Below are 20598 nucleotides of genomic sequence, written 5' to 3'. Positions count from 1 at the left end.
CACCCTAGCCCGATAATCACTACACCGACCTGACTGCAGGGGACCTAGCGCCACCTGGGATGCGAAAACACCCGGCTTATGCCAAAGGCCCAGCGAGAGAGCTGGGCTGTTGAGGTGTCTAATAGCTTTGGAAGCATTTGGGTTTTTCAGAGAGGCTGGCTGCACGCACTCTCCACACACACAGCATCCGTGGCGTTGTCAGGGGCCCCAAGATTCTCCTTCCGTCTCTCCCTGTCCCGTGGACACGAGGCATTCTCCTTGACTACGGGCACATAATTTCCCAAAGTGCAGCTGACCCCGCCAAACCTCTGAGGCTTCGGTCTCCTGGAATCTTGGGAGCATTTGTCAAAACAGCTGCAGAGGGTGCCTGGTCTGAGGGGGTGGGCTGCCGTCCAGTGCGAGCCTCAAGGGCTGTGTCCTGCGACCCGGGGTTGCAGATGCGCTGGTGGCCATGGTTGTGGGGGGGTGGGGGACATGAGGCAGTCTCCCTGCAGAGGGGGCTGGCCCACCTGCCTTGCGAAGGGAAGAGGGAACGCCAGGATAGTCAAGTCTTCGTGTTGGGGGAATAGCTAGTGCCCCCCCCCCATTTTTAAAAGGTCCAGAAGAGAGCGTCACGGTGCTGTGTCCCAGTAGCCACCATGGCAGAATGCGGCATCCTCGTTCCTGTGCAGGAACTTTGGAACCTTTCCTCCTGGTTGCCTGGTTACAAGATCATCTGTCCAGAGTTCCCCAGAAGGGGCTTGGGTGGGGAGCCACGGGAAGGGGAGTCGGGAGAGTGGCTGCTGTTGGGAATGTAGTGAGTACGTTCGATCATATCTAATTCCCATTTATATTACGTCGGACGGCCCCACTGCCCAGCTGCCCTCTCGAAGCCTCGGACCGCTGGGGTTTTTTGATGCATGAATGAAGACTGGGAAGTGGGCCAGGACTTGGCTCATGGGCTTCTTCATCATTTATTAGCTTCTAGTTTTAATTGTTTCCCGACTTCTTTCCAGATATTTATCTAGCAAGAATTGTCAGTTCTTGCTGCGCTGTGCAGGCACAAGGGGCAGGCGCCAACTGCAGAATTTAAACGGCTCTTCTGGGCGGCGGGCAGGCTTTCAGTCGAGTCCAGCAGGTGTTGGGAAAGCAAGTACCTACTGTGTGTTGGACGGTGCCAAGTGATGAAGGGATATGGGGATGGAGTGGACGAGGCTCCTATGATAGGGAGGCCTGTTGTCCCTGAGGAGGCGGGGAGCCAGGTACTACCACACAGAGGCTTACATTTTGTCTCGAGCGCCACCTGGGCTACAGGCCCGGGATGTGTGACATGAGGCAGAGACCTCTCTAAGCCTCGGATTCTCTCTGGAATCCGAGGTGACAAGGCTAGCAAGGGTTAGTGATGACACACTGAGATACCCGGCAAGTACTAGATGGGGGCAGGCCATTCTTTTTAGGGTGCTGTGTCCCAGGAAGTGTGGAGGGGGTCAGAGCAAGGACAGGACTTGGGGCTGGGGATGTAGGCCATGGATGTGCCACCTGCCTTTTCATTCTAGTCTCCTCTGTGAAACTGGGGTGTTGGGGGAGCCCTGCAGAGGACACATGGGAAATGACAGGGGTGCCACTGGCGGCTTCTCTTCCTTCTCTTCCAGAAGGAACCCTGGGTTGAGTAGACCCACCGTGTTGGTGCCTGTGGTGGTTTGGTGAGGTTCCTGGATCAGGAACCAGGGCTTGCTCGTGTGTGACTTTGGGAAGTCCTTCCTCCATGCTGGGCAGCCTTGGTCTCCCCATCTGGTGCTGGTTGCGGGGGGGGGGGGACTGGGCGATCTTGCTTGTCACCCACCCCTGGTTTCGTGATTCGGGTAGCCTTAGGCAAGTGTGAGTAAATTGTCAGCCTCGGGTTCCTCATCTTTGAACCGCAGTGAAAGTATGTACCTCTGGGATTGCCGTAAGGATGGAACAAGGCCCTGCTGACCTGGGGCCTGTGCTGTGAGTCTTCCGGCTCTCCGGGGGTCATTGTCGTCGAGGGCAGTCGGTGCTGTGGTTAAGATGATGGGCTCTTGAGCCAGACTATCCAGGCCTGGGTCTCGGCACTTCGCATGGGACCTCCTCAGAGTCTCACTCTTCACTCCTCTCCCTGAAAGGCAGAGAGAAATGAGCTTACTCTTAGGGCCATTTTACGGATAAGGAATGTCACACTGAATGACAGATGCAGAGAAGTGGGGTGCCTTGTCCAGGGTCGTCCAGCTAGTAACTGCTGAGCCTGGACCATAAACGTGTAGTGTTGTGCCCATTGCTTGGGGCGCATGGGGCGGCACTACTGGGGGGCCAGCCGTGCCCCGGGCCCCCAGCTCTGCCCCCACTGTGGAGCATTGGTCCAGAAGCCCCAGCTCCTTGGCAGGCCTGGCCCACCAGACCTCGGTGCATTTTCTGAGCCGGTGCAGGCCATTCACTGACTGCTGCCTCCGCCACTGGGGACAGTCTGGGACTGGAAATGTTTGTTTCCTGCTCAGGCCTGGAGGAGGGAGGACAGGTCCCTGGTGAGGCAGTCCTGCCACCAGCCCCGACTTTCCCGATTTTGCTTCTTCCCCATCATGTTTAGGAGAATTATGGAGAAGACCGGGAAGTTTCTTGTGCAGGGCCATGCACGTTTCTCACAGAGTTCCCATTTTCTTGGGAACTTGTTGGATTTGCCATTTGCTTTGGGGCCATATTGATCGGCAGAAACCATCAAAACCTGCAGGTCCCTCATTCACATTGACAAGCGTGGGGGCCAGTAACATGGCTGGACCTCGTTGGCATAGAGAATTGATTTGAGGGGGGGGGAAGATGGGAAATAACAAAATCCCTCAGTTTGTCAGCTTGCTTCTTGAATGTGAGGTTAAAAACCCATTTTAGACTTGGGCTTTTTAAAGACCGATTCCTTCTGAAATTTGGCTGAAATGATTTGAAGCAAAACGATCACAGACTTGATCAGAAAGTGGTAATATCAGGCTCTCTTCGTGGTCTGGACTAAACATCTGTTAACAGTAGAGTTTGTAAATGTGTGTGTGTGGCTATTGTTTCTCACTCACTTGTGCTCATTTTTATGATCCTGGGTTTGGGTTTACCCATTTATTTTATTTTTTAGAAGGGAAGCCTTTTTTTTTTTTTAAGAGAGAGTGGTAAGGGGATTGGGGAGGTCACCCTTCTGCAGGCAGAATTTGAGCTTTCCGGCATGTCGTGCCCAGTCGATGGCTATTATTCCTCCAGAAAATAATGTCCTTTTTTTTTTTTTTTAACTTGCTTTTAACATTCTGCCCTTGGCATCTGTTCCAGGCATTGTGGACGAACGTAGACTGTGTTCTGACAATGGGTTAAAGCAAGCACTTACTGAAAAGCATTCTCTACTTAATTACATTTCCTTCTTCTGGAAGCTATTTTAATTTTTTTTATAATCACATGTTAATTGTGTATTAGCGGGGCCTTTCTGATTAGTTGAAAACATAATGAAACCTTTGTAAACAACACAGAGAGAAAGAAAGAGGAACGTGTGAAGCAGAGACAGTGGTGAGGAGCCAGTTCTAAGAGGCCCAAATAACTACATTTCTTGCTGCCAGAGAGGGGTGGAAATTGTACCTGGAAGTCCCTTTTCCGTCCTCCCTCTTCACTCGATCCTTCTGTCATTCATTCATTCATTCATTCTCCCACTCATTCATTCATGTGCTCGTTCACATTCACGGCAATAGCTTCCTCTTTTGAGCACTGACCAGATGAATGATTCTTTACACACATGCCCTACATCCCCCTACAGGTGTTCATGCCACTGGAGGAGAAGAAACTCAGCCCCCGGTCTCATGTTCAGCCGAGGCTAGAAGCAGGAGAGCCAGATCTGTCAGGCCCAAGGACCCCCAGCCCTGGGGTGGTTCTGGAGTCCCCATGCCCCTTCCTGGGTAGAACTTGCTCCAGTCTGGACACAACCGGTTGGAGGAGCCACAGGGCTGGGCCTCCTGGGGGAGTGGAGGGGAGAGCAGGGGTCCAGGGGGAAGGTAGCTTGCACTGTCCTGGCGTCCTGGGCAGCGTTGGTTTTCAGTGTTGGTTTTTTGTTTTTTGTTTTTTTTTCCCTGCCTTTTAACATCTTTATTGAAAGCCCCAGCCCCAGTTTACAACCCCTATTGTGGTGAGAAGGGCCCCGAGGCCGCCGAGCTCTGTTCCCCATTTAAAGGGCTGGGCTTCCAGGGGTTTTTGCAGTTCCCAGGCTGTTATTAGGGAAGCGTGGCTGGGGCGTTTGAAATGCAAGTGCTACTGTGTGCGAGCGCCAGGTTCACCGTGCGCGCTCCAAGGAAAGGCTGCCAAGACAGTGTTGTGAACAGCCGCCAAGCAAAACACGCGCATGCCGTCCAGTGGAGCCAGCTCACTTCTGCAAATAGAGGAAAAATTGACTTTCTGATTTGGAGTGTTTCTACAACTAAGAAGAATCACTCCAGTGATTGTTCTAAAAATATTCTGGAAGCAGCACGTTCTCGAAGGCCTCGGGATTCTGAGCGGTCCTTAATTGTACTTTTTATGTAATCTCTCTGGATCGTGTGTTTTTTTAAAAAAGGAATTTACTTAAGCCTGTGTGGTCATCTCCTCGCTCCCCCCCCACCCCTATCCCCCCCATAAGTATTGCTGCAGCGTGAAAGAGTGCCGCACACAGCAGAAATTGTATTTTTATCTCTTTGACTTCAGGAAGTATATTTGGGTTTTCATCTCCTGCAGCCGCTGTTGCAAGGCTCACATCTGAGCAGCTGAATCTAGGGCAGCCCCTGACGTCCCTTCACCGGTGGCAGAGCCCCGTTCTGGAGGGAGGTGTCCCTCAGACGGAAGGGTTTTGGAGGAGGGCCGGGGAGCGGGGGTGCTGGCACCGTTAAAGCCCCCCTGCTCCCCCTGCCTGTTCAGGTTGGCATTCCCCTTTCCAAGACACAGAAGACCCCCTGGGAGCCCCGGACCCGCCGTCCCCGGAGACTCTGGGATTCAGATGATTTCTGTAATGATGAAACTGGCTGGGATGCCCCAAGCTCACTTCTTGCCAAAAGTGAATGATGTTGGTCCCTCCTCCTTCTCTCTGACTCTCAGTTTCTCTCCACCCTCTTTCCCCACCCCTCCTTGCGCTCTCTCTCTCTCTCTCTCTCTCTCTCTCTCTCTCTCTCTCGTGCAGTCAGTTTTTCGCAGGCTCAGCCACAGAGCCTACAAGGAGGCCGGTACTGAAAGTGAGGGGTCTGTCCCCAGGTTGTGTGTCCGGACATTTGGGACTGGATGATTTCTTGTTGTAGGACTTTGAGCAGCATCCCTGCCCCGACCTAGTAGATGCCAGTCACACCCTCACCTCTGCCAATTGCGGCAATCCAGAATATCTCAGGACGTTGCCAAAATTCCCTACAGGGGCAAAACGGTCCTCAGTTGAGTACCACTGGTCTGGCCTTTTATCCCAAACTTAGAGCCAGAAAAAGGCCCGGAGACTATTAGGACCCATTTTTAGGTTTACCAATAAGATTAATAGCAGGGTGGAATCAAAGGCCTTGGAAATCGAGCATGAGTCCCCCACTTGATTTTTACCCCCAAAGTGAATTTTTGAAAGAAGTCGCAGGATGATCCGGGTTCGAGTGGTGGCCCCAGTGAGGGGCGGTGAGCTGTCCCTCATGGCTGTATCTGCAGGCATTGGAATGGCCAGGTTGGCCAGAGTCTGCACCTTCAGATGAGCAAGCAGTTCTCTCTCAGATGTTTCCTCCGTGGAGCTTTGAAGACAACTCGGCTAGCATTAGGTACTGATCATCTTATCAGTGAACCAACAGTTGTGAGGAATTTGCCAGTGTTTTTGGCATTGTATGCTGGGACGTTCTCCCCTTTATTGCCCTTCCTCCTTCCCTGGCTCGCACCCTACCTCCCTTCTCTCTCCTCACTTCCCTCCTTCCCTGAGAGGTTGTTACCCCATGGGAGGCACCGGACCTAGCCTGCTCACGGGCAAGCCCCTCATTCTGACGACATATGCTGTCCCCATTTACAAGAATAGTGCTATGTGGCTTGAATGTTGACTCATTCCTGGGGCAGCCGGGAGGGTCAGGTGCCAGGTGTCGTTTCATCCATCAGCAGACTCCTCTAGATTTCTCGAATCTAGAACTGGGTGGTCGGCGGGTTTTGTGCTGGGCTTCATTGCAACGCCGCGTGGCCAAGTATGCGTGTGACCGCAAGAGAGTGATTTCCTGGGCTCAGCCAAAACCCAGGCTTCCGCTGGCTTCTCTCCGCCAGCTGGCCAGCAGAGCCAGCCTGGAGGTGCAAGAGCCATTTGGAATTCACAGGACTGCACCTCCCCTGGGGCCTGGGCTTCTCAGCTTCAGGTTCTCCAGTGCAAACCTGACAGCACCATCCTGGGGGCCTCCTGGCTCCAGAATGTACAGGCAGTTTGGGCTACAGCTCCCCTGCCTCCCCCCGTTCCCCCACTTGCTCTGCCCATGTCCTTTGTCACCACCAGCACAGCTCCCCTGCCCCTTGGCATTCCTGCTGCTTTCGTGTGCCCTTGGTGGGGGTAGGCAGGGGGGAGCAGTGCTGTGAGAACCTGCTGGCACGGGCGCTGCAGGCCACGGGCAGGAGCCACATCTCCACCAGCCCCGAGCCACGGTTGGATCGAGCCATTGGGCTGCCCAGCCACCATGCTGAGGCTGCTGGTGTTTGGAGAGGGGCAGTGTTGAAGGCATGCATGTAATTGTCTCCCCGTCGCGTGCGTGTGTGTGTGTGTGTGTGTGTGTGTGTGTGAGGGGGGGGGGAGAGAGAGAGAGAGAAACTGCGTGAGGAAGGTGGAAGTGCTCGGTCTGGCGTTTCCATAACCTCCGTGGCATTTGGTACATCTCTGAATCCTCCGATTTTCTGATCACGCCGGGCATCTTGGCTGCGCACAAGCACCCGGAAACTTCGACACGGAGCTGCGCCTGGCGAGGATGACCATCTCCCGGCTGCCGGCGGGTTGGAGGAAGCTGGCACCGTGGCAGAGGCAAAGCACTGCAGAAGTGCCGCAGGTTTTTCATATGGAAATGTGAAATAATGGGGTGATTAAATAGAGCTGTATATTAAAGTACATCTGACATTAGAATTACCATAATGTGCTGTAGCCTTAGGCTGAGTACTTTATTTGCCATCTGCGTCGGCCCAAAATCCCCCGGGGAAGCGCTAAAATATTCTGAATAAACTCAGCTCGAGTTCTTATTGAGAGTAAAATACCATTTGTGGCACGTCGTATTGATTCGTCTTAATTGTGGTGCAGAAAAGAACATTCACTCGCTGATGACTTTTGTGCTCGGTGACAAGCTGGCTGGAGTAACTCAAACACTGCAGTTGGTTAACCTGGACGGGGCCAGGCGGGCACCTCGGCTCCAGCCAGGGTGCCACGGAGCTGCCACGGAGCCACCCCGGGCGCGCCACTGCGGGGGGGCTCCCCACCAGCCCCACCCAGCTCTCCTCCAGGGAGGGTGTTGGGGCGATGGGCATCCCATTCGGGGGGCAGGGGGACCTTCGCAGTCTGCTGGCAGGCCCCTCTCCGTGCCCTGCCCTTGCCTCCAGCCACGAGAAAGCGCTGACTGGCTACGGAAGGACGGACGTGCGGCGGGTCGTCCTCCAGGGGCCGTGGCCTCGGTCTCCGCCTGTGGTTGGAGAGATGTGCTGTGCATACTGAAGAAAACAAAACTAAAGAAGAAAAAGAAGGGGAGGAACCCATCCACTCGAGCAAACCCCAGCTTGGCTGGTTGCTGGTTGGTGGCCGTGGGACCTGGTAACGGTCCCCGCAGCCCTCCTCCGGGAGGGGGAGGGGTGGCACGTTAAAGACAGATGACTCGTTGGTGGGAAAACACTTGGTGATCCAGACAGTGCCCCCCCATTCACACGGTCCAGTTTTCATCCTATAATTGCCTATCATTATACACAATTTAAATATTCAAACATCCTCCACGAACCTTGGGCCAGCATGTTTTTATTACAAATTCAGAACAAGGGAATAACCTTTAACTTCAGAGACAAATGAGACAAATTTACAAGTGCATGTCTGCTGTTTTCTTGTGTTTTATCAATCCCTGTGGACCGGAGCACTTTTGCTATAACGCCACTCTGAACAATATACATATATTACTACTTGTTTGTAATGTGTGGGTAATGAGTCCCCTCTGCCTTAGCTAACCTATATAACTCGGCGTTGGGGCTCTCCATAACGTCAATTATCTCCTCAGAGCTAAACGCACACTCCATTAAAACGAGATTTACTGCCCCTGCAATACTTCTTGGGGTGGAATGTGGAGATTTTTGTGGATTTAAGGAAAGGAAGGAAGCCTTATTCCTGCCTTGTGAAGGAAGTCATGAATAATGGAGAAGAGAGACTTCCTGTGTCAGCCAGAACGCGTGCGTGAAGATACCCACGAGGTGTGCACACGCCCGCACACACCGGCTCTCGCACACACCGGCTCACACACACGGGCAGCTCACGCCTTCAGTTGTTTTTTTTTTTACCTGTTTATTTCTTCACTCACTCTATTTTTCCATTAAATGATAAGGAGGATTTGCTTCATGCTTCCTCTTCACATTCTCTGCTAAATTCCCGTCCCCGGGGTGCTACAGTACTTTCCGAAGACCTCATATAGTTGGGGGGGCTGGGGGGGGCAAAACCACCAAAATAAGTCTCAGCCCACCAGAACCCACTGTTGTAGGTCGTTTTCAGAGAAGCCTACAGAAAGATTTCAAGGGAATCTGACGACGCATTCATCTATTTTGGGGAAGACGTACTATTTCCAGCTGATTTGCGTTATGTAAAGGGGGGGAAGCTCTGTAAAGATGATCTTGAGGAATTTTCGAGAACGCCGTGAGTTGCCACATACAAAATCACTCCGTGTGTCCTGCCTCCGGCTCTTCCATCTTACTAGCAAACACCACCGTTCTCACCCTTCCCCAAGATGCCCCCGCGGTCAGCAATATTGCCTTGTTTCAGGGCTGGGTGGCTGTTTCCTGAGCCTGAACTGCACACCTGGTCTGACCACAGAATCGAGCAGTTGAAATCGAGACTGTCTGGGGAAATCTGGGGTGCATGGTGCCTGCAGCTGCAGTTCAGTTCTAACACTCCTTTGTTCCACTGAGAACCTGGACCATCCTGTTCCTGACACTGGCTCACAGGCCTAGGGCTTCAGATGAGAACCTTGCTGGGATAATAGAACTCCTGCTGGAGAGAGCGGTTTAGAAGCCACCTTATAGGCTAGTGAGCCTCATAGATTGGATTTTATTTTATTTTTTTATTTTTTATTTTTTTAAAAGATTTTATTTACTTATTTGACAAAGACAGCCAGTGAGAGAGGGAACACAAGCAGGGGGAGTGGGAGAGGAAGAAGCAGGCTCCTAGCAGAGGAGCCTGATGTGGGACTCGATCCCAGAACGCTGGGATCACGCCCTGAGCCGAAGGCAGACGCTTAACGACTGCGCCACCCAGGCGCCCCATAGATTGGATTTTAAATGTCCTCTTTGTATTTTCCAGGCCCCCCCACCCCCACCCCTACTCCCGGTTTCATTTCTTTATATCATTTGGTTTCACAGTTTGGAAAGTGTGGATCTGGTCTCAAAAAGAGCCCTTCAAGGGGTTCCCTTTCATCCTTTGGTTGTACTGACATTTTGTTGCATGGAACAGTTTTTGACTCAAGTAGGCCTTGAGTGTGGGTTTGAAAATCTTCATATTTAGGGGCGCCTGGGTGGCACAGCGGTTAAGCGTCTGCCTTCGGCTCAGGGCGTGATCCCGGCGTTCTGGGATCGAGCCCCACATCAGGCTCCTCCGCTTTGAGCCTGCTTCTTCCTCTCCCACTCCCCCTGCTTGTGTTCCCTCTCTCGCTGGCTGTCTCTATCTCTGTCGAATAAATTAAAAAAAAATCTGAAAATCTTCATATTTAAAAAAAATATATCGGAGTTTTCACTGTGATGGAATTGATAGCAATGGAATTTGATCTGTATCCGGCTCCGTTTCTTTGTGTTTTCAGAGCCTCAGATTGATCTGAAACCCCCCTTTCAGTCCCACATCCTTTTCCTTGCCTCTGTGAATCTGGGGTCCCATTTCCATGCCTCTGTGTATGCAGTTTCCTCTGCCGGGCACCCTCTTTCTTTCCTTTCTTTGCACCACAGACACCTTCTTCCTTCTGAATTCAGCTGCAGGAGCTCCTCCCCAGAGAGGTCTTCCTGACCCTCCCACACTGGCCGTCTCTCCCTCCTCTGGATGCTGCGCCTCAGGTCACAGCCTCTCCTAGTGCCCTCGCGGCCTGAAGTCTTCCTAGAGACGTGTGGACTCATTAGCGCCTGCACTTGTCTGCAGGCTCCTTGCGGGCAGATGTTCATCGCTGTGTCCCTCCACTCAGCCCAGGGCCTGGCGCCCAGCAGGTGTTTCTGTGTCGTAGGGCCAAGGAAGGGGGGACGGAGCAAAGGACTACCTGGTATCGGATAGATCTGTTCATCTTTTGCTACCACAGTGCGGTTGCTGGGGTGCCAGATGTAGTGTGAATTGGGTACTGTCCTGATGCACCCCTTGGCTTCCTTAAAAGAAGAATAAGGACGCCTGAGAGCAGCCCCTCTTCTCCACGTTTAATATTTAGCCCTGGGTTTGGACGGTGAGTGTGGGCGAGTGAGGACAGCCCTGTACCATGAGCAGGTGCCTGTGCAAGCCCTGGTAGGCACGTCCTTCCCCGGCTGTGTCTCCCATTTCCCCTCCCGGCCCTTTCTCTTCTGTGGCGCCCTGAGGGTGCGAGTGCAGGGCCTTCCAGCCATGCTCTTCTCCCCGCGTCCGGCCGGCACTCCTGTCCGTGCCGTGTCCCTGCCGGCCTGCCTCCTCGCCGGGTGCTCCGAGTTTCCTCAGCAGGCTCCGCTCTGCCTCGGCATCCTTGCTGTCCACTCACCCACACCTGCTCCTCAGCCCCTACCTGCGGCTGCCTGGAGGGGTGGGGTCGTGGCCGATCCCTCTGACTCTGCCTGCCTGAAGGACTGGATAGTGAGGTGAAGGAAGGAAGGAAGGAAGGAAAGAAGGAAGGAAGGAGGAGGGCATGTCCCTGGAGCATTTGGGACACAGTTAGGTTTCCTTGGGTTCACTCATTTCTCAGCTGTGCCTCTTTTGCTCAAAGCAAGATCCAGCGGTGTTTTTGTGCATACCCGGCTGCCTAGGGGAACGTTGGAGGCTTGAGTTGGTGGCTGTGGGGAGGCTGGAGGCCCCGTCTCCCAGCCCTGGTGAACTCCAGGCCTATGAAGCACACAGTGTGCCTCCGACACTGGGATGTTGGCAGGATCCGCGGNGCCTGGAGGGGTGGGGTCGTGGCCGATCCCTCTGACTCTGCCTGCCTGAAGGACTGGATAGTGAGGTGAAGGAAGGAAGGAAGGAAGGAAAGAAGGAAGGAAGGAGGAGGGCATGTCCCTGGAGCATTTGGGACACAGTTAGGTTTCCTTGGGTTCACTCATTTCTCAGCTGTGCCTCTTTTGCTCAAAGCAAGATCCAGCGGTGTTTTTGTGCATACCCGGCTGCCTAGGGGAACGTTGGAGGCTTGAGTTGGAGGCTGTGGGGAGGCTGGAGGCCCGGTCTCCCAGCCCTGGTGAACTCCAGGCCTATGAAGCACACAGTGTGCCTCCGACACTGGGATGTTGGCAGGATCCGCGGCCTGTCCCCAAACACCGTGAGGCGGAGCGGACTTTTTCCACCTGTGTAAGGTCTCTGTTCTCAGCCGAGCCGCGCACAGCATTTCCTGCATGAAGCCTGCAGCTTGCTGGTGGTCCGGGTGCGGCTGGAGTGGTCTGTGTGCCTGATCCGTGCCCCTGCCCAGGCCCATGATTGTGGAGTCTGTAGTCACCAGCTGTGTGTCTGGACGCAGCACAGGCCCCGGGCTCAGACCCTGTGTGAATCTGGCTTCTGTGACCCAGAAGCCATGTGACCTTGGATCCCGCATTTAGATGTGATGAGACTTCATTTCTTTTTTATATAAAGTCTGGATTAAAACCCACTTTCCAGAGTTGCTGTAAGCATCTGCCCAAGAGCACAAGTCCAGCATTGGCATGTGCAGATCGCATGCGAGTTGAACATGCCAAGGTCAAGGACAGATTATGATAGTACGTGTGATCAGTATCAAGTAGTGTTCCCGAAATGCCCGGGGAATACAGTGGCGGTGGTGCTGGGTCTGAAAAGACATTTCTCAGGCAGAGAAGGAAAGGCAGGTAATCTGGGCACAGGGAATGGCAGGTGCCAGCCTGTGTGCAAACACGTGGCCCCAAGGAGAGGGCCGGGAGGGTGAGTGACGGCTGAGTGCCTCGAGCTTCCCCGGGGCAGTGGGGCGGTCAGCCCTGTGGTATGGGAAGATGGGCGGGGAGGCTGCTCGCCCGCCCTGCTGACGCTGGCTTAGAGTGGGGCCAGGCGGTGGCCGAGGCCTAGTGTCCAGGTTCTGTTTGGAGTCCCCTGGGATCCTGGCCTGCCTGGGTGGTAGGTGCTGCGGCTGAGAGGCGTGGGCGTGTTGGGTGGGGCCTGTGCCCAGCGTGCCCAGGAAGTGGTGTGCTAGCTGAATGCTGAGCTGAGCCCTGTGGGGCCAGGCGGGTTCACCCAGACCCGGGCAGACACCTTCGTCCAGGTGACGATGTGGTCAGCAGAGCTGGCCGTGAGGACACAGGTTTTCGCAGGTCACCCACAGTTCTGAAGCACGTGTGCATTAGTCGCTGTGTGGGTGGCCACAGTCACAGCAGTGGCCAAGGCTAGCTCGGTCCCTCTCCTCAGGGAGCTTGGAATCTAGCCCATGATGAATTTTAAATCAATAACCCAGGGCCAATAAGGTGGCCTTGAGCAACTCGCTTAAGTTCCCCGAGCCTCCTTTATGGCTCCTGTCGATGGTCGGTCATCATGGTGTGTAGTTCTCATGAGGACTAAAGGGGGCCGTGCAGACGAGCGCACCATGATGCAGGCTCTAAGCCCCAGTTCCTCCGAGCCTGTGCCGCCTTCTCTCTGCTGGCACCCTGGCTGCCTACCTAGCCATGCTCATACTTTGCATCAGATGATTCAGAGGGGCACCATGTGTTCGTTCCCCCCTGCAGCGTGAGCTCTGTTCATCTAGGGCGAGTACTGGCGGATGCCCAGGGTGCCCAGTTCCTGCCTGTGCACTGAACAAAGGAAGGGCCAGTGGGGTCTTTGCTCCCAGCAGGACACACACCGCCACCTGGTTAATTCAGCCCCGTCTCACCTGGGCCCCCATTTACTGGGCTTCTGTGCCCTGGGATCCACGGAGGGCAGAGGCACGCTCTGTGTGGTAATGAGGATCTAGAGGATTCCAAGGCCTGGAGGGAGAGTGCGGATTGGCCACGTCTGCCACGGGCAGTGGTGGAGGGGCGTGGGCTCCATGAGGCAGAGGCTGGCTGAGCCCCAGGGAGACCACACAGGAGTGGTAGATCACCTCCCCCCCCCCCCCCCCCCACAAAAACCCCCTTTTTTTTTTTTTTTTTTTTTTTTTTTTTTTTTTTTTTTTTTTTTTTTTTTTCAAACCCCCCCCCCCCCCCCCCGCACCAACAAAGCGCATCTCTTACTTTTCCATGAGACGTAATCAGCATGATTTCACCGAGTTACTGTAGTCCTAGCCCAAAACAGCACATCTCCACTTTCTGGTTAGCACGTGGGCTGGAACGAAAGGTAAGGTACTGAGGCAGGGCCTCCTTGTTGCCATGCCCAGGTGCCTTGGCCTGAGAGCCCCAGGTCTATACACGTTTCTCTCTTGACCNTGCCCAGGTGCCTTGGCCTGAGAGCCCCAGGTCTGTACACGTTTCTCTCTTGACTGGGCTTTTATCAGTCAGCATAGGGCTCAAGAGCACAGCAGGCTGCGTGGCCTCAGGCAAACCGCCTTGCCTCTTCCAGCCCTCAGTGTTCTCCTCCGTGAAATGGGGCCAGTGACCGTTCTTACTTCAGGGCTGGTGTGGAGCCTCAGGCAAGGTCAGCTCTATTTAGCTGTGGACAGGCCTGTGTAAGGATTCAGTGACGGGCTGTGGTTACTGCTGTCGTGAGTATTCCCAGGGCTCCAGCTTGGAGAGGGGCTGAGGTTTGAGAGCGTACCTTCAGAACAAGCAGGGGTGGTTATAGATGTCCTAGATGGCCATGCTCAGGAATAATAGAAACACAAAACCTACGAAACCTGCCGAGGTGGCCAGCTGACATTTTCTTTCCGGGATCATGAAAGGGGAGATGAGTCTTCAACTAATAAGGGCTCTACACATCTGAGGGGTAATAATGATAATAATTATTATTATTTTGGAACAGTGCAGACAATATTGTTAGCAGTTACAGATTTGGGAGCTGGACTGGGTGGCTGGCCAGTGAACCAAGCCCTCTCTCGGGGCACAGGGGACCCTGGGATCCAGCATCCTGCCCCTGCATCTGGGTCCTGGGTCCTGTTTTGCTCCCCCCCCCCCCCACCATGGGCTTACTTGCTTTGTGAAACGTCTGCCTCCAGGGGCCAGGCCTGCGGTGGCCTTGCTTGGGTTCCATGAAAGGATAATCGGTGCCCTTCACCGAAGGGGCACACAGCGTGGCAGGAGAACCTCTTTCTTGGCCATTTTCATTGTAAAACAGGCCCTGACGAGTGTAGCGAGAAGGATCAGTCCCTCAGGTGGTGCTGAGCGCTGGAGAGTGGGCAGGGAGTGAGCCCGGGGTCGGGAAGCCTGAGTGGGCCACGGCCCTCTCCCTGCTGGCTGTGGGGCTCCCTCCACTTGCTGTCCTGAGCTTTATGGCCCGCTGGCCGGTGGGCAGGGATATAGCACTTGCCTGGCCTTGCTCGGAGGCAGGGTGAGTAACGACGAAAGGCGCTAACGCTGGCCAAAACGCTAACCCAGCGGCAGAGCGCTCTGCAAACTGCGAAGGGCTGCGTGAAGCTGTAACCCAGTTCTTCCGTCAGCGTCCGAGGGCCTGGATTCTAATTTTGCCTCCAGTTTTGGAGAACGGCCCAGTCAGGATCTCACCTGTGGCCCTGTGTGAGCTGGGGGCGGGGGGCATCCTTGCTGCCCCTCCGAGCAGCAGCATCACTCGCAGGCGCCAGTGCCGTTCCACGGGGCATCAGTGGCCTTTGGAGAGAGCTGTTAAACGAGCTCGCTCAGCTGTGGCCTTTTCATTGAATAATTACTCAATTAAAGGTGGTTTTTTTTATTGAACATCCCTGATACCTTTATTGGTATTATTAGAGTAACCAGCATAATAAGAAGGAACAATTATTTAAATGCTCATTAAAAAAAAAAAGGAACAACAACCTTCACAGCGGAGGGAGGCTCTCAATCCATTGTAGGAGGGTCTAGTTGCCGGTCGGTCCCCAAGCATCCCTGTAAGAAATGATGTTTCCTCATCGTGTGCAAGTTTTCACTTCCCTGGAACCTCTCATGCGTGAGGCAGGCTGCATTAAAATTCCTGGCGGCTTTTATCACAGCCAGACTTACACAGAGGGGCACCCCTGAAACAGGCACCGCCAGGTTCAAGGACAACAGAAACTACAAAGCCCCACTCACACCGTCTGCATCGTGGTGCTCGCTTTACACAGGGTGTCCCCAGACAGGATCTCACTGGGTACCCCCAGCCCTCTTTGTGGAGGCCGGTACCTTAGTCCCATTCTACTGATGTGGCAATCGAGGCTCAAAGAGGTTGTGGTTTGAGTGACTTCACCGTGCTGGGAATGTCAAGGCAGAGGTAGGAACCCAGGCCGTCACCCAGGCCCCTGTCACCTAGAGATGGCAGGGAGGGTTTCCAGGTTGAGAAAATCACAAGGACTGCTCTAAAGAGCCAGTAGAGCAGAGAAGACCCAGTCTGGGGTCCTGCGAACCGAGAGTCCAAGTGTCTGAGGAAGGAAGCAAGCAAGCAAGGACAGACACGGGCCCTGGGTTCTGAGTCGCCAAGCCCGACTGCGTGATCGAAGTGCAGCAGACATTTCTAGGTCTGTAGGCCGCGTTTCGTGTTGCTGGGTACGTCGCTTCAGAATAATCTAGGCATCCGCCTATCACGCGGAGCCCCAGCAGCCACGCTGGCATCATGGTGGGACGCGGACCCTGTCTGGGCCGCTGGCAAAGTGGTCGCCTCGTGGAACCTCCAGCTCACCTCCGGGAAGGTGGCCCTGAGCTTGTGGCGGGGATGACCTCTGGGCCTGGGACGGGGAGGGGGCCATCCCTCTCGCCAAGGGTCTTCCATCGCGTTTAAAAATGAGCTGTCCAGGACTCGTATGCTGCGAGTGTAAAATATTTAGTGAGTTTTTGAATGGAAAAATGTTCTGAGTGGCTCTTCAAAGACTTGTGACATTGTTCACTTGTTAAAAGTGAGCAGCCCTACTGCTCAAGGCTACTTCTAGGCAAGAGAGAACCATGAAGTGGCAATATGGAAATGAACATTTTATTAAGAAAAAAAAAAGCTGGGGGATAGTGGAAAGAGCTGTCTAGGGAGGGCCTTTGAGGGCTGCGAGATTTAAAAAAAAGTCAGAAGCTGTCAGATCCTGGGAAGGCCGTCGCCTGCAGTGCATCTTGCCATCGTGCGGAGGGAAGTCTGGGAACCAAAGGGGTTCAGGGCTGTGAGAAAAGAAAGAGTTCGCCCCGGCATGAACAGGGGCCCTGAAATCCGATTTGACGGACACGTAGCTCTTCCCCACCTGATGGTGAATTACGGACAGGTAACTTCCTCCCTTGGCTGCTCCAGAGTTTTAGGAGTGTCTTTTTAAAATTTTTTCCGTTTTTCCTTTTTTTTTTACACAAGAAGTGGAAACATCTGAGCTCCTTAGAACATGTAGCCACATGCTTCCCAGCAGCTGCCATTTTGAGGTAAAAAAATGTTTTAATCGGCCATTTCGGCTGAAGAGCAGTCTTTATTCCTGGCCTGCCGGGGAATTCTGCATTTTCTTCTGATAACCGCATTCCTCACCAGCAGTAGAACTTTCTAGAAAATATGTGGCCGTCAGAACAAGAAACAGGAAATGCTCTGGAGCTGAAGCCCAAGGAGATGAAGATGATGAGCAAAGAGATTGGGGGAAGGGGGTGGTCCCACTTAAAAAATGAAGAAACAGAGCAGCTGTGTACCATAAATCGATTAATTAGAGTTTCCGAAAGCCAAGGTGAAGGGTACAGAAATGCTCTTTAATTTGAAGATCTATGACCTTGTGGGATGTGGCACTTCATTTGTATCATTAGCTCCTGTGTCAGAAAGGGACATTTTATTTATCTTCTTGTTATTTATTACGTATTTATTCTGCCTTGCTCTCCAAGAGGGTGTGAGGAAGACTGTAAATATGGTGGCTTCTGGCCAGCTCTCTCGTGAGGGCTCTGTTCTCCCAAGTACATTAACTAATATGCTAGAACAGGAGGCGGTGTTCTCTCTGCCAGCTAAGGGCCATGCTGGAAGGGAAGGCCCAGGGTGGGCACCGCCATACAGCGGGCGCCCCATGAGAAACATGGCAGCCCAGGGCCTTGGGAGGCCTCCCTGTCGTTTTCCGGGTGGGGAAAATTCTCCTCGGGGACTCCAGCCTAGGGAACTGAATTGCCCAGATGGACTGGGTACACTGGAGAAAGAAAATGGCCTCAGAAGTTCCCCGGGAAGTGTTTGCAAATGCAGAGTGAAGCCAAATCCCAGGATTCTTTCTCCTCTCTGTCCTTCCCCCTCCCCACGGGTCTCCTTACCACCAAACACGTAGATGCAGGATAGGAGCCGAGAGCGAACCAACCGCTGTGGGGCACCACACTCCTGAAGCACGTCTTGGTTTCCAGTGGTGGGTGTTCTGGCCCAGTTGGTGTGGGGGTCTGGGCGGACGCCCACCCTGCCCGCCAGACAGGCCGGCCCCTTTCTGTGACACCACGCGCACTGCATGGGGCGGGGAGGTCTCTGCCCTCTGAAGCTGTCCAGCTGAGCCTGTGGAGGACAGGGCATGGGGTCTTTCAGTCACTTGGTTTTTACAGCTAACTGTGAAGCCCCCTGAAAACGTAACTTGTGTGCTGAAAACAAAAAATAAATCTCCGCGCAGGATTTCAGAAGGTCTTTGGGGAAAGGCTGAGATGGGGGGGGGGGGTTCGCCACTCTGCACCCTGCCGTGTTCTCAGGTCACCTTACTGATTTGGGGTCTGGAAATTAATTTGCAGCTTTGGCCTCACCAGGGAGTCTGCGGCTACCACACTTTGTCAGCGTTAAAACCTTCCAGGTACAGGAAAGTTTGAAAGAACAAAAGGGGTTGTTGAAGATCGAAGCTGTGATGTCTTGTTCCCTGTTCCCGCCCCGGCTAGCCGGCTAGCCAGCGAATCTCGTGGTAGAAAGCAGGGCCTGCCCGCACCTGCCTCTTTCAGAAAGCATCAGGAGAGAATCAGACCGGAAAAGCAGTAGGCTGCCCCCAGAGGTGGAGGAGGGCGGCCACAAGACACCTTCTGGATGAAACGTTCAACCTCCGTTTTATAACTACCCCAATGATGGACAAAGACAGTAACATTTTTGGCTCAGTGCCACAGGTGTCCCCTAAGATTTGCTCCCGATGTCACCAGAGCCAGTACGTAACAGATCCACACTTGCCACCATCCATCCTGACCACCCCATCAGATCCGACTTTCTCAAATTCAGTTAGCGTTCCGCCGAGGACTTCACATACCCCGTGGCCGCCTGCCTCTCCCCTGCCAGGGGCCTATGGAGGCCGGATTCCGAGAGGTGGTTAGGGGTGTGTGTGAGGCTGCAGGGGGAATGGGGGGGGGAGTGAGCTTCCTAACATGCTAAATTCCTTCTGTTCCTGTGTATTCGTGTGTAAATTTGACGGTGCTTTGTGCATGTATGCCGGTGTATGAAACCCCAGAATTTCCTATAGCTGAAATCCCAGATGACGCAGAGGTTATCAGCCATTTCTCTTAAAAAAAAGTTTGCTGGGCAATTGAGTTTGACTTGTGTTTTTTAGGACCCCCTTGGATCAAATATGGCCTAATTGGTTCTCAAGGTGAAGGGGAGCAGCGAGCAGCGCTATCTCCCCCGCCCTCTCCCCCCCATCTTGTGGGGCCTGGAGGGATTTGAGACCCTCATAACTGGAGGAGCGAGTACGACTGGCTTGTAGTGGTAGAGGCCGGGGATGCTGCTGAACTTTCTACAATGCGCAGGACCTCCTCCACCCCCGCCCGCACCCCCAGTCATCCTGGTCCACATGTCAGGGGTGCCTTGGTTGACAAACCCTGGTCTGTCATGGTTGTGGGTGTCCCGGCTGTTTTATCATTGATTTCAGGCATTCTCACAACACGGCCTCGTTTGGCTTCGGAGATAATGGGGTAAGAGCAACTTTTCTTTAGGGGAGCAAGCCGAGGCCTAGGAATCCCTGGGGGTGCTTGCTGAGGTCGTGTGGCCGATCAGGGCCCTGCCGGGCTTCTTCAGCCCTCCAGTGGGGTCGGGTCTTCGATGGAGGGTCCGACACGTCGCCGGCAGGCCCGCTCCGAAGGGGCTCCGCGGCCGCCTTCCAGATGCGCGCGCCCGGTCTGCTTCTCACGCGCTCTCTGCCTTTCTGTCCGTGTGTCTCCCCAGGTAAAGATGAGCCTTCCAGCTACATTTGCACAACATGCAAGCAGCCCTTCAACAGCGCGTGGTTCCTGCTGCAGCACGCGCAGAACACGCACGGCTTCCGCATCTACCTGGAGCCCGGGCCGGCCAGCAGCTCGCTCACGCCGCGGCTCACCATCCCGCCGCCGCTCGGACCCGAGGCCGTGGCCCAGTCCCCGCTCATGAATTTCCTGGGCGACAGCAACCCCTTCAACCTGCTGCGCATGACGGGCCCCATCCTGCGGGACCACCCGGGCTTCGGCGAGGGCCGCCTGCCCGGCACGCCGCCCCTCTTCAGCCCGCCACCGCGCCACCACCTGGACCCGCACCGCCTCAGTGCGGAGGAGATGGGGCTCGTTGCCCAGCACCCCAGTGCCTTTGACCGAGTCATGCGCCTCAACCCCATGGCCATCGACTCGCCCGCCATGGACTTCTCGCGGCGGCTCCGCGAGCTGGCGGGCAACAGCTCCACGCCGCCGCCCGTGTCGCCGGGCCGCGGCAACCCTATGCACCGGCTCCTGAACCCCTTCCAGCCCAGCCCCAAGTCCCCGTTTCTGAGCACGCCGCCGCTGCCGCCCATGCCCCCCGGCGGCACGCCGCCCCCGCAGCCGCCCGCCAAGAGCAAGTCGTGCGAGTTCTGTGGCAAGACGTTCAAGTTCCAGAGCAATCTCATCGTGCACCGGCGCAGCCACACGGGCGAGAAGCCCTACAAGTGCCAGCTGTGCGACCACGCGTGCTCGCAGGCGAGCAAGCTCAAGCGCCACATGAAGACGCACATGCACAAGGCCGGCTCGCTGGCCGGCCGCTCCGACGACGGCCTCTCTGCCGCCAGCTCCCCGGAGCCCGGCACCAGCGAGCTGGCCGGCGAGGGCCTCAAGGCGGCCGACGGCGACTTCCGCCACCACGAGAGCGACCCGTCGCTGGGCCACGAGCCCGAGGAGGAGGACGAGGAGGAGGAGGAGGAAGAGGAGGAGCTGCTGCTGGAGAACGAGAGCCGGCCCGAGTCGAGCTTCAGCATGGACTCGGAGCTGAGCCGCAACCGCGAGAACGGCGGCGGCGGGGTGGCCGGG

The 20598-nt window shown here is 54.8% G+C and overlaps 1 protein-coding gene across 1 annotated transcript in view; it reads left to right on the top strand.

Moving 5' to 3' along the window:
- The window catches only part of BCL11B (BAF chromatin remodeling complex subunit BCL11B), a 96514-nt gene that overhangs the window by 70279 nt on the left and 5637 nt on the right, over positions 1 to 20598 (top strand). The window contains 1 exon segment of the mRNA XM_034643069.1: positions 19514 to 20592. Coding sequence (XP_034498960.1) covers positions 19514 to 20592 — 1079 coding nt within the window.

The sequence above is a fragment of the Ailuropoda melanoleuca genome, chromosome 14, assembly GCF_002007445.2.
Source record: "Ailuropoda melanoleuca isolate Jingjing chromosome 14, ASM200744v2, whole genome shotgun sequence".
Classification (NCBI taxonomy): Eukaryota; Metazoa; Chordata; class Mammalia; order Carnivora; family Ursidae; genus Ailuropoda; species Ailuropoda melanoleuca.
Note: the sequence above shows the minus strand (reverse complement) of the source record. Positions and strands in the feature narration are given on the sequence as shown.